Raw genomic sequence first — 14,148 nt, 5'->3', positions numbered from 1 at the left:
CATTTTGTTAATTGGACTTTGCTTTCTCATTTGACACCTAATTGACCAAGATATGCGCCTCCAAAGCCTCAAACCCCAAAATCAAAAGTTGCATTTTCAACGATTTTCAATGGGAACGCATCGTTGTATTGCACACAAGCACCACGGGCCAATCAATAAAGCACACAGTGTAACAGGCACAATTGAATCGTTAAAATTGCAACTTTTCATTTTGCCGTTTGAGAGTTTGGAGACACATATCTTGGTCAATTCTTGCTCAATGTTCACGAACAGGGTGTCAAATGAGAAAGAAAAGTCCAATTAACAAAATGTATATTTCAGAATAATCCGAAATTATCAAGTTATTGAACAGCAAGGATGAATATAGCTGACAAGTTTCTTTTTGTGCCTGGTGTATATAAGCAGCTTGCACTCATCACCTGTGTATATGTGCAATGATAGATTGACTACGATACCGTTGTTTTCAAAGACACTCATCTTACAGGTGCGGGTGATCAACATTCTACAGAATAACAATGTAGGTCTTTATCTCTGTACAGCATCATCTAGCGTACAGATAATCAACCTTGTTTTTTATCTGTCTGCTGTTTAGCAGGGCAATACATTCACAAATAGTGTAAACCCATTGCTATGGTAATTAATCATGTTACATAACTACTTCTATATGGCAAATTCCTTGAGAAATACTTTTTTTAAAGTCCAAATAACTGTATTACAAAGGATACTGTGTTGACGAAGCCCTACTGCTTTCCATCTCCGGAGGCTTTCTGAAATCTTTAAGCCAATCGCTTAATTCTTGAAGTTTTGAGGAAGTATCGCTGTAGTTACTTATTGAGTGGTAGGACGGTGCTGGTGGCTGAATACTGCTAGGACCATTGTGATGTGAAGACTCACGGAATGTTCTCAATTGGTCTCTGAAATACACAAAAAAGAAAGCACAGTGACCTACAGGGTATATAGTACGCAGCGGCGTAGCTGGGATTTTTCCGGGGCAAGCCTTATGGGCGGCGGCCCAAATCCACTAAATTTCCCTGCACTGGGCGGGGGGGGGGACGGGTGCCCAAACAGGTTTATTGATAATAATCATATGGTATGGCATATCGTATGGATTCCCCCATCTCTCGGCCCCTCCTCTCCCTCTATATATCTCTCCTCTCTTTTTTCCTCTTTCTCCCTCCTTTTTCTTCTTTTTTCCTTGCACTAGGGTGCGGGGGCCCAAATAGGCAATTTTTGCCAGGTGGCAATTGCCCCCCCCTTGCCCGCATGCAGCTATGCCACTGGTACCAGGCAATCAAACAGAGCATAGCATTTTTTTTGTGATGTTACTTCAGTTGCATATCAGAAAAGCGATTGCCGATATCTGATCGATAAGTCAGCAGCATGAGTTACCATCAAATGGCAAGCTGTTGACCTGATAGGTTGCTAACCACAACAGGATGCTGGTAAGTAATTGTGAAAATCATTGCGTTACTATGCCATTTTTAAATCACACACTACAACTACAAGTATGATATGCCCTTAACAGATCGGGTGTTCTACTTATGGGGCTGTTCCAGTTGAAATCCACACACCCCTATGGAAGACATGACTTTAATCTCTCACACAGGGGGCGTAGATTTCAAATGGGAGTCACCCGTTCATGCAACCCCATTTGAAATTCACACTCCCTGTGTGGGAGGTTAAGGTCATGTCTTCTGTAGGGGGTGGATGGATTTTAACTGGAAAAGCCCATGATCACCAGGATGTGGGTTCAAACCTTGATCTTGACCTTTGACCTCTAAATTAAACCTTAAGTGAGAATACTCACCTAGCTGGTACATAACCACCAAATGTTGATATTCTTGGTATAGGAGTCGTACCTGGAAGGCTTTGTGAACGTGAACCTGGATAACAAACATACCATTTCAATATATTATACTTCCAGAAGACAAGTTGTATAGACAAGAAGACAAGTTGTAAGAGACAATAATTAAGGTAAGGTGATTAAAAAAATATCCTGTTATATACACACTGCACAGCGTCAACTGGTATCAATCTTTGTCAATTTAGAGGTTTTGGTAGCAAATGTGGTATCTAATTGGAGCTAACAAGATGCTGCACACAACCATGTCAATCAAATTGTCATTAAAAATTGTCATGACATGAGCAGGTTTAGATTTATGACGGGTTATGTAAGTGAGGAGTTTCTTTTGGTGTTGTGTTTAGTTTGGCCTATAGAGTACCGAAGTGTGACGTCATAAAATTTCTTTTTTGCATTTCAGCATTTTCATGACCATATTTCAGTAGAACATGATGAAAAACATCCACAGTCCAAATTTGGTGGGAATCGGATCATGAGGGCCCGAGATATGGCTGCATGAATACCTAATTAGCCCCATTGAAATCAGTGTAAATTGGCCTGGTTCATAACTGTTTGGAACCAGACCATGGGCTAATTAGGTATTCATGCGGCCATATCCCGGGCCCTCATGATCCGATTCCCACCAAATTTGGACTGTGGATGTTTTTCATCATGCTCCACCGATGCATGGTATTCAAAACGCTGAAATGCAAAAAAAGCTTTTTGTGACGTCATCACTTCGGTACTCTATAGCACTATTGGTGCCCTGATGGCTCTTTCCATCATACCCTGAACATTTGCGTAGTGCTATAAAGTTTATCCCTAAAAACTATAGCTCTATGCAAATGTTTAATACTATGCTTGATACAATTTATTCCATATCCAGAGTCCTATAGAAAGAGCCATCAGTACCTCGTGGGACCAATAGCCCTATAAGACCAAACTACATGTGCAGCCTACGTGGGGAATGTGAAAAAGTCATACACTAAAGATGAGCAAGAAACAAGTCTCATTTACCGCCAAAATAACTTCTCCATTTTTTCTCAAGCGACTGATCGGCCGTCTCAGGTGCTCTGACTCTCATTGTGGACACATCAAATGTGACTGTGGGAGGAGGAATGTGCTTGGACGTGCTGTGCGGGTGCCACGCAGGTGCATAACCCTCAACTAACGAGGGCGCTCCATTACCAAATCTATCGTAAGACGACGAGTAACCTGACGTAGGCACTCTTTGCAATGGTCCATTACGGGAATGTTCAAATACTGATGGTTGGGAATGCGACACCATGCCACGTGGTGTAATCTGCAGAGCATCCTGGGAATGTTGGCTATCGGTGGCAGGCGCCCTCGATGAGGTCGGTGGAGATTTATCCGATTGTCTTTTCTGCAGAAGAGACATGACTTGACCAAGTTGTTGGTTGACTTTGTCCAGGGAAGTAGCGATGGTGTTGGATTCTGTTGCTGATGGTGGCTGGAGGGCACGTCCACGCAACACTTCCTCCAGCTGACTGAGTACAGCTGCGGCATGATCCTTTGATCTGCTTGTGTCACTTCCTAAAACAAGACAGAGAAATAGTTATGCATAAATGACACCTTACTCACAAAAATAAATACAGGTTCATAACTGTGTACCTTACGAAAAAGTTATGGTCAAAGTTGTGAGCAAATGACTTACTTGGAGTCAGCTGTACTAATTTCATATAACTTCATACAAGGATCAAACTTAATTTATGTATGATTGGTTGCAACTTAGAATGACAGGTTATATGGTACAATTGTAATTCATTATTTCCCTCAAGTTGGCCAAGGCATTAAAAAAAAGTCCCAAGACAAAAAAATCTTGCTCCCTTATCTTGGCCGATGAACAAAACACATTTGATAGGCAAGTTTATTACTTTGTAGCAGTCCAGTTAGCTTTTAAAATCAGTATAACCTTAATTCCTTGCTCTGATTGCTTAGTATGACACATCTATGTTGCATAAAGCACTCGAATGTTATCTTACGTCATGTTGAAACAATCTTTTGTTGTCCCAATTTCAGTACTTGGGGACAGTCAATGCAGAATTACATGTAATTTGCTTATCTGGATTTTTACACTTATCCGGAAAATGCTTGGTCCCATCATGGCCGGATAAAAGAGGTTGGACTGTACATAAGTCTGTGCCTCTTTTCTTTCTTTTTTTACATCTCTGTAAGGTAAAGGGCCATATTACTCCTCTAAAGCTGAATTTATACTTGATCGCAGAGCGATTGCGATGCAACGCTATTGGAAAGCGATGGGCAATCGGCAAAGTTTGCGATGCATCTCTCGTCGCTTTTGCAATTATACTTATCACGGCAATAGCGATTGCAGACAACAATTAAAGGACCATATTTGAATAGTACTTCTCTTACCTGAATTTCTGACCAGTGGTGGCACAGTATCCTCGGGACTGGCTTTACTACTGGCTGATGAATCACTAGACGACAGACTCAGTCTTTGGTTTCCACGACGACTGTAGCTATGGAATCTCAGATCACTAGCATCGCTGTCTGGAACCTAAGGAGAAAAAATAACAAATTGCAAATTTTTCACAGAAGTCAAAAAAAAATACAATGCTCCAATTCTTGGATAAAGAGCAATTGTTTTATGTAACAAAGAAATACTCTGTTCCACACTATGGTAGTACACTACAAGTTGCTGATATCCAGGGACAGGCGATTTGCGCGGAAAAAAATAGCAAATTGCGCGGAACTGTTTTTTCAGTGCAAATCATGTATCCCTGCCCATAGGAAAAAAAATAGCCAATTGCGCGGAAAAAAAGTTCTGCGCAAATCACCTGTCCCTGCTGATATCTGCCCATCAGGAGTGCCAAGGTCACAATATGATGATGTGTCGATGCAGGCAAAAAGTTCCTATGAAAGTGGCTATTGGCCTGCGGTGATATCATCACAGTGCATGTAGTCACTTTTTATAGGAAACTTTTTTTCACTTTTTTTGACACTTTGTCATGTGCTATATTATCTACCAATTATTTGACATGAATAATGTTATGCATTATATACCTCATATATAGATTCCTGTCATCTGATTGGTTGAAAGTGCAGTCATTGAATTAACTATAGATGAATCCAACAAGCCAAGTCATGGTCAGGATTTGGTCGGCCATTATTGGGTCCCCGCATGCACCAAACTGGTGTTGTGAGGGCCCAATTGGCTGGATTAAACCCGCTAAAAATTCGATGTTAGATTCTTTTGTGTTGTAAACTGTCAGCATTCTTTTGTCTACGGGTAATAGAATGCAGTTTAAAATACCCTCCAAGGCCGCATCATTTCACATTTTAGGTGAGATAGAGCCGACGGGGACCCAGCTAATGCCTGCCATTGAGGTGCAGGAATGATATAAAATTGGATGGATTGAGCATGATACCCAAAGATATTGGTCGAGCTGTGAGTTTTAAAAGATATCGTGCGAGGCGATAGCCGAGCACGATATCTTTTTTTTTGGTGAAAAATGTGATTTTTGGTGAAAAATGTGATTTTTGGTGGTGATTTTTGGTAAAAAATGTGATTTTTGGTGAAAAATATGATTTTTGGTCAAAAATGTGATTTTTGGTCAAAAATGTGATTTTTGGTCAAAAATGTGATTTTTGGTGAAAAATTTTTGGTGAAAAATGTGATTTTTGGTGAAAAATGTGATTTTTGGTGAAAAATGTGATTTTTGGTAAAAAATGTGATTTTTGGTAAAAAATTTGATTTTTGGTGAAAAATGAGTTTTTTGTGAAAAATGTTTTTTGGTGAAAAATGTGATTTTTGGTCAAAAATGTGATTTTTGGTGAAAATTTTAATTTTCTCGATTACATTCTGTAACCGCCTAAAAGTGGGGTCGCTAAACGGTGTTACGATATATCTATACGCTACATGTATGGTGATCGTGGACTGCAAGCTGATGCAGAGACGTCCGTGTTCAGGTGAAATTGGTCGCCAATATCCAGAATAATTGGTTTTTAAAAATGTGTATAAAGTATAGGATGGAAGATTCTCAAAGCATAATAATGTGTGAAATTGGATTCGTCTATACCCTCAAAATGAACTATGGACCGGTCATGGAAATGAACTATGACTATGAACCGCCATGTGCGTCCCGATCAAACTGCGCAATCGCAAAATCCACGTATCCATTTGGTATATAAAACAAATATTGACTGCTTTATATTCGGGACATGGTTAATATTATAGGCCCGCTGTGATCTCAAAACCATGCTATGACTCTCAGCGCAATGGTTTTGAGATCACCTTGGGTCTATAATCTTAACCATGCCCCTCATAGCAGTCAATATTTGTATATTTAAGAAATAAAGGGTAATGCATGATCCTTTACACGAAAATAATGTGTCGAGGCAGTAAAACGTAAATAATGGGTGAGGCGAGCCGAACCCATTATTTAAACGCTTTTACTGCCGAGGACACATTATTTTGCGTGTACAGGATAATGCTGCACCCTTTATTTCTATTCTATTACCACAAAATAGTGTGATTTAAAGAGAAAATATCAAATTTTTTGCCCAAATATTTCAAGTTGTTTACCTCAAGGTGGAGCGCATACGGCGTAGTCAAAGCGTATGCACATTCCAATAACACAACCTAACATTCCATTCTCCCTATAAGCAGGTATGCACATACAATAACACACCCCTGACATTCCATTCTCCCCTACATACGCAGGTGTGCTCTGGGTGTGCTGTCGCTCTGCTGTGCGCTGTGATGATAGAAGAACATAAAGTTCGTTGCCCTTGTCACTTTATCGCTAATTAATGGTCTGTCACGTGACGCGTTTCAACAAATCACAGTGCGCGATTTTGAATAATGGGTCGTGGGGGTAATAGAATATATTATAATATACACTAGCATAGCAATATCCAAGGTACTAGTTTTACAATGACGCAAAGTTACCTCTTCATGCATAGAACCTTCCAGTCTCTTTAGTGTATGTTCCTTTTCTCTCACCAGCCTTCTTCCAGCTGATACATTCACCATGGCTTTGTCTATTTCAAGAGCTTCCTATAAAAAGAGAGAGAGAAAAAATACAGAGTCATCATGGATCATCCCAAAGGCAATTTGCCAAACCCACAATGCCTCTGCACACAGATTGGACTATTCCATTTAAAATTCACATTACCTCTGTGGAAGATTTTGGAAATATCTTCCACAGGGGGAGTATGAATTTCAAATGGAATGAATACATTAGGCAATTCCATTTGAATGTCATACACCCTCTGAGAAATATTCAACATGAATCTTCCACCCAGGGAGGGCGATTTCCAAATGGAGCTGTTAATGTGTTCATTCCATTTGAAATTCATACTCCCCCTGTGAAAGATATTTCCAAAATCTTCCACAGGGGGAGTATGGATTTTAAATGGAATAGCCCATTGTCATTGACCACTATGACCCCCAATCATGACATGAACAGTGGCGGCACCAGAATTTCTTTTTTTTTCGGAGGGGTAACCAAATAAAAAGAGGATATTTTCGTAATTTTTGGTTTTTACTGGGGAGGGGAAGCCGTCTGATGGCGGCATTTGCACCGCATCATGCCGTCACTGGCCATAAACCATTTAAACTCAGGGAGTAATAGGCAGATGGCTTTTAGTATATTGGCATGTCAATTCAGCTAAAAAGCACACACCCTACACATACCACAATAAGCATTCACAGCCAAGATCAGGCTCCAAGTTTTAATCTACACGTTAAAAGGGACAATTTGCAATAAGTTCATTGTACAGGAGAATTTCACATTAACTCATTTTGTTTCACGAGAGCAGACTAACGGCACCGATGGGCCTCAAACTCATATAAACTGTGATGCTGGATTTTTCATTAATTTTCTCAAGTCCATACCAATATGGCAAAATGAAACACTACTATTAGACTCAAAGGAAAAAAATAATGTTCAGTTGGAGTTACATATTTCAAGATACCGTAAAAACTCGATAGTTAGCATATGTGCTTACTATCAAAACCCTTTACACTTTTGTGGATGGCGCTCTTCATGTTTGCATGTTTTAAAGCACTCGATAGTAAGCACATAATTTATGCTAACTAAAGAGTTTTTACAGTAGATTATTTTCTTCCCACTCACCCTCTCTAAACCCAGCCTGACATCTTCCAATAGCGTAGCACTGTGTGGAGTCAGTCCTGTTACCTGCTGGTCACGCATGTCTTGCCTCCATTCCTGCCTGGCATCCTCCAGCACCTGCTGGCGCTTTTTAAGGGAATGTTTCTGTCGATGTAAGAACTCCTTTGCTCTCCTGATGCCACTGTTTTCTTCCAATAACCTGATTTTCATATCACTAGAAAACAGTATAAAATAGAAAATTTAAAAAAAACGTATTCGTTCCATTAACCACCCATGCCACTATAAGCGCCCAGTGACTTTACAACAAGCCAACTGATATTAGTTTATTAAAGGTGGGTAACCTGATTCACAGCCTCATCCCCCAACTTTACCCCATTAAAATGCAGATTTTGGTTTCAGGTGAAAGCTCATATTTTTCTCATTAACATATTGAAATTAGGCATTCCAAATTGGTATATTTCCCCAGAAATCATCAAAATTACTGTCAAATTAGTCTCAACTGTGGTATACCACATTTAAGACTAATTCAAAAGTGTTTGTGGTCAACTAATTGACTGGTATAAAGAACATTTGTGGTGGGTATGTGTCATTTAAACTGCATAAACCAGACACACATTCCATTAGGGGTGCACAACAAAAAGGCTCTTCAGCTTTGATCACACATCAAAAGGTATATGCCACAGTAACCCCACATACCATGCAAATTTCACACAAGTGTTGATATTCGAGCTTCCCCACTTCAAGCCAAAGAATAAAATGTAAACTTACTTGTGATACATCTGTTTCTTTATGTTGAGTTCTGCAAATCCATCTGATTGGTCGGAATCACTGAGGTAGTCAGGCCAGGCTTGGCGTCGTCTGCTGCTATGCCCGCCATCTCGATATGCAGGTCTCATGTCATTCTGATGGCAACGATAAGATATATATAAAATGTTCAATTTATACTCGTATGACTTTTGCATAACTTTTACTTTTCAATGACATAATCACAACATCCAGACTTGCCTTTAGTGCATAGGGAGAGCGTGGCGCAATGGTTAGAGAACTTGCATTTAGTGCATGAGGTCCCGGGTTCAATTCCCGGCGGTGGCGATTTGCTGGGATATTGACTTGGGGAAAAAAAAAGGTCTGAAATTAAATTCAGAAATTAACTTCTGTAGATTAAATTCAGACTTCCGCTCTCCCCATGGTTCATTTAGAATTGGGTAAATGAATCATGAAAGTACTCCGTCCTTCGGAGGGGACGTTAAGCCGTCGGTCCCATGTGCAAAGAGCCATACCTGTACATGTATTTCGCAGCCAGTTTCGAAAAGAGTAGCGTGTTAACCCCTGACTGTTCCCAACCCGTCCCGGTGTTTAAATGGACCCCAATGGAAATAAGCTTCAATAGAGGCTTTCTTGGGTTATCCAGGGTTGTCAAACCCCGAACAAATCAAATAAAAATAAATAAAAAAGACATGACAAAAAAAAAAAGCTGCTCTTTTTAACCCCTCTTGGACCCGACCATGGCTACATGATTCAAAGAGTTTGATGGGGAGGAATCATGATTACCTGTACATTGTATGTCTGCAGGGGACTCTGTATCTAGTGCAGTATAACCTTGCAAGCAAAATACCTGGGATCATGTCTAAACTTTTGACAAAATCTACTGAAACTTTCAACTATATATATATGAAGAGCTTATTTCCAAACTGTGTTAAGTCCACAAACACATGTTTCTGATTTACCTGTGCGATACTGCAGTGGGTTGTGATGCTATAGGTATTATAATTTCAGTTGGATGCACCATTACAAAGCAAAAAGTGCATGGATGCACAGTAACAAAACTGTATGAGGCTTATGGTTCCTAAATGAGTACAATAGTCTGCATATTGTTAACCAGCATTGTTGTGGTAAATAATGATGGTACAACTCATTGTTGTGAATGTCAAACTTATCAAAGTAATTGTGATTGTATCACACAAGTAAAAGAGAAACATGTGGTTGTGGACTTAACACGGTTTGGAAATAAGCTCTTCATATGTCACATTATTGTTTAAATTGTGCCATTTCAGGTGAAATCCACACACCCACTATGGCAGGTATGACCTTAATCTTCCACACAGGGACTGTGAATTTCAAATGAGACTACCTGAATGGGCAACTCGATTTGAAATCTACCCACTCCCCTGTGTCGGAGATTAAGGGTATGTCTTCCACAGGGGGCATATGCAATTTAACTGGAAAAGCCCATCACACTCACCTTGCCATTTCTCTCAACATCACTGTCCACATAACTGTATTTAGACCTTGAACTCCTATCGCTATCCTGTCCCATTCGTCTTCTCTCTGAGGGCGCTGTTCTAGCACGATGTCTGTTATTAGCTACTGGGTGTTCTTCATCGGACGCTGGTTATGTACAGAGCGACAAAGAATAAGAGAAACTTTGATGAGGAAAATGTCATGATTACTTATTTCACATACACAGTAAAAGAGTAATACTAAAAAAAATTGTATACAGTCCAAGAATAGAGGCCGTCAGCGTGACGTCATATGCCGCCATCTTGTGGGTACACGCTGTGATGGTCGTTCGATCTCCATGCGTGAACAGCAAAATCACCGCGTTGATGCGTGATAACAGCTGCGTGGCAAGCTGCACCCTGCGAGTAGTGTCCGACGCATGAACACACAGATCATTTGTACCCACAAGATGGCGAAAGGCTGACGGCCTCTATACTTTGACACCTTCATTTCATGCTCTGAAGCATTCCGAACGACATCTATTTTGCATAAAAAGTCACTCAAATACCCTCTTTCAGCTAGTGTTAACCCATGTTGAGGAATCTTTTGTTGCTCCAAATTTGGCATATTGATCATACACATACTACACATAATTCACTTATCCTGATTTTTCACTTATCTCGCCAATGCTTGGTCCATTTATGGCCGGATAAAACAGGTTGGGCTATAACTACGTAATGAATGCTCAACAAAAGTGTTGGGAAGTGAAAAGGAAAATAAATGTTTAATGTTGAATCCTGTAATTTTGCTCACACATATGGAATATAAACTGCTCCAAAAAAGAAACTTACCAGGTAAGAAATTTGTCTGTCAAATTCAAACGACAAATTGTGTTACACTAAATGGGATATGAGTGGAAGCAGTGGTAATTGACGCGAATTTTTACACCTCATTTGTTGCAAACGGATGAGTATTTTTGAAGTTATGCTTATTTAACCGAACCTATCCACTGGAATGAAAGTTGCACTCATACCACTTGAGATGGTTGGCAGTATACAGGTGTAATCAGTGCTCTCCTCTTCTTCTTTGCATGACTAACTTTCCTATTGCTTCTTGTGAGGATGAAGAATGATCAAAGTTCAATGACAATTGTCCTTATTCAATCATCTGAAGAAATTAAGTCGAATGAAAGAATCAATATGATGACCAGGGATTTAGGGGACCTTGGGTGTGTCCAGAGTATTGCGTTCATGTGGTCGTTGGTTCAAGACTGTTAAGATGGTTCATGTGAGGAAGGTTTGAGCAGGAAAGTGTGAGTTGACAAAGAATAAAAGTTCTGAACATCCTTTCATGTGTCTGTTTATTGTGTGAATTCATTGGGGCGGACCTGCAACTTTCAAATTTGATAGTAGGCTTGTTCAAATGAGCATAACTTCAAAAGTTTTGTTCTGTTGCGACAAATGAGGTGTCAAACTCACAGTAAATGTACACCGCTTCCACTCATATGCTATTCAGTATAATACGATTTGTCGCTTGAACTTGACAGACTTAATTTCTTACCTGGTAAGTTACTTTTTGGGAGCAGTTTAGTACTGGAAAAGTGGCAGTTTTCTGGTACATTATTTTTTGCGCTTTGCACATTCAATTCAGGTAATGTAAAAATAATAACATGAAAAAAGATGGCCGTCTTCATAGCGAGCATGTAGCAATAAAGTGTACAATTTACACCGGAAAACAAGGCAAAATACTGCCAAAAGTATGACCCCTGTAGGCAAATAACATTAAAAATTGGCGAAATAGTAGGTAAAAGATAAGATTTGGCATTGCATTTTGTTGAAAATACATTGGAAATGGCCAATATTTTGAGTGAAAATGAGCTTGCCTGACAAAGTTTTACTGGGCCATTGCCTTTGCACTATGTCGCCATGGAAGGAGTTCTGTCGATATGTTGACATAATTCACTTTGTCGATTCCGACATAGGACCTGTTGACACCGGCCTTACCTAGGGGTGAATCATGTTCTCTCTCAGCAGGTGGACTTAAAATGTCTCTTGGATGTACCATCTCACGTCTCTGAAAAAGAAATCACATTGATCAAGAAGAACATTAAACAGTGCATACACGCATGTATATGAATAACTGTTTTATATCATTAATGGGAAATTACAGTGGTACTTGAAGGGCCACAGCATCAAGCACATTTTCGTATTTCTTTAAAAAGTTGAGATTTTTAGTCACAGCTGTCACGACATGACAACATCACCTTCAGCAATTTGACAATATATAGTACTTTTAGCCAGTATCTTGGTGTATTTTCCCTGCTATTTCCTTTTGCTTCTTTTGTCTGTTTTGCATGTTTTGGTACCTTTTTGTGTTTTTATTTATTCTCTCTGTTTGCTTTTGATGTTATTTATGTATAGGCATCCCTTCAATTTATTGTTTGTCAATATTGGGTTTTGCCTGGCGTTTCGCCGAATGTTATATAAAAAAAAATACTTTTCCAGTTTACTTTTTCAGCAGCTTCCTGAACCTGTATGTACTTACATGTTTTTCAGGTGATGGTGTTGGCATTCCCAACTCATCCAATTCCATGGCATCTGTAGGAGGAGTTGTGGCACTATTGCTGATGACCTTTGACCTTGGTGTTTTGGTTGTTGTGGTGTCACCATGGTAACCATTGACATCGGTTCTGTCACTCTCGGGTCTTGTCCTGAAGAACAAAGATCACAATGGGTTAACAATTCGAAGAATAAAAATGATACTAAAGGCTCATTGTTGTGAATACTCAAAGGCAGGCAGAGTGGACTTGTATATGATATTCAGTGCACGGAGAGTTTCAACTGTACTGACACTTATATTGGAGAAACATCTCAACCACTTAAGAAACGGCTACAGCAACATCAGCGCTCTAATTTGGGCCCTGCAGAATCAGCGGTTTACACACACCTAAAAACCAGCAAACACAAGGTGGACCTAGAGGACGTCAAAGTCCTCGACCGCGAAGCACAGTGGTACGAACGGGGAGTTAAAGAAGCCATCTGGGTGCGAGCAGAACAACCATTCCTCAACCGAGGTAGAGGACTCGGAAACAACCTCTCACACGCCTGAGACAGACCATCAGAACTCTACCTTGCCAAATGACGTCAGGGTGACGTCATCGGGACTCAAGGTGTATAACATCACAACCCAGCTGAAGGTCAGTGGTACTGACTGCAACATTGGTTGCTCCAAGGTACGTTTTGGATTAATCTGGTTGAATAGATTGAAATTATTTTCTCATTAAAGGCTCATTGCATTGAACCCTGTACAAATTTATCACAATCTTGTGATCATTTGTGTTTTAATCCATAACTTTCCTTTTAGTATTTGGCAAGGTCCTTCAGCCCGACTGCTCTTCCTGATTTCCGCGTAAAAAGAACTAGGTCACGTTTGACTTACGCGAGGTACGGCAGACACAGAGGTACGGCAGACACAATAGGATGGCGCTGCACGAAGTGGGTAAAGTCTTTTGAATTTGGCAGGTTTTACCCATATTGAATACTGCCCTCCTATTGTGTACGCCATGTCTCGAAAAGGTTAATAGGATCATGACATGATAGAGTACCCCACTTCTGAGTATATATATGATCAGCAATGCTCATAAGATCAGCAATTTCCCGCAAAATTAGGAAATTTTCTTTCCTTTTAATTGTGTTATTTAGTTACAAGTAGTTGAAAGCATTTGAACTTATGTACAACTTGGTTCAGCAAAGCCTGATATCCCCATATGCACTGGCAGAGAACCTGGTTGCGTATTCCCTGTCCAATAGTCAGATAGTAACAGAAATGAATGGCCATGTAGGCCCTGCTGGAAGCTACAATTCCCTAAGAACATGGATAGAACAAGAGGCTAAAGCAGCGCTACCAATACCAGATGGAGACCTTGTTGTTGCGTTTGAAAACGATCAGGTGATTGGCAAGAGCTACCAT

The 14,148-nt window shown here is 40.0% G+C and overlaps 1 protein-coding gene across 1 annotated transcript in view; it reads right to left on the bottom strand.

The window, feature by feature from the left end:
• LOC140169548 (uncharacterized) overlaps positions 1 to 14,148 on the bottom strand; it is a 57,799-nt gene that overhangs the window by 1,240 nt on the left and 42,411 nt on the right. Inside the window, 10 exon segments of the mRNA XM_072192810.1 lie at positions 726 to 914; positions 1,808 to 1,883; positions 2,858 to 3,394; positions 4,235 to 4,379; positions 6,774 to 6,881; positions 7,963 to 8,173; positions 8,728 to 8,861; positions 10,202 to 10,347; positions 12,183 to 12,252; positions 12,724 to 12,889. Coding sequence (XP_072048911.1) covers positions 726 to 914; positions 1,808 to 1,883; positions 2,858 to 3,394; positions 4,235 to 4,379; positions 6,774 to 6,881; positions 7,963 to 8,173; positions 8,728 to 8,861; positions 10,202 to 10,347; positions 12,183 to 12,252; positions 12,724 to 12,889 — 1,782 coding nt within the window.

Source organism: Amphiura filiformis, chromosome 14 (assembly GCF_039555335.1).
Source record: "Amphiura filiformis chromosome 14, Afil_fr2py, whole genome shotgun sequence".
NCBI classification, from domain to species: domain Eukaryota; kingdom Metazoa; phylum Echinodermata; class Ophiuroidea; order Amphilepidida; family Amphiuridae; genus Amphiura; species Amphiura filiformis.
Note: the sequence above shows the minus strand (reverse complement) of the source record. Positions and strands in the feature narration are given on the sequence as shown.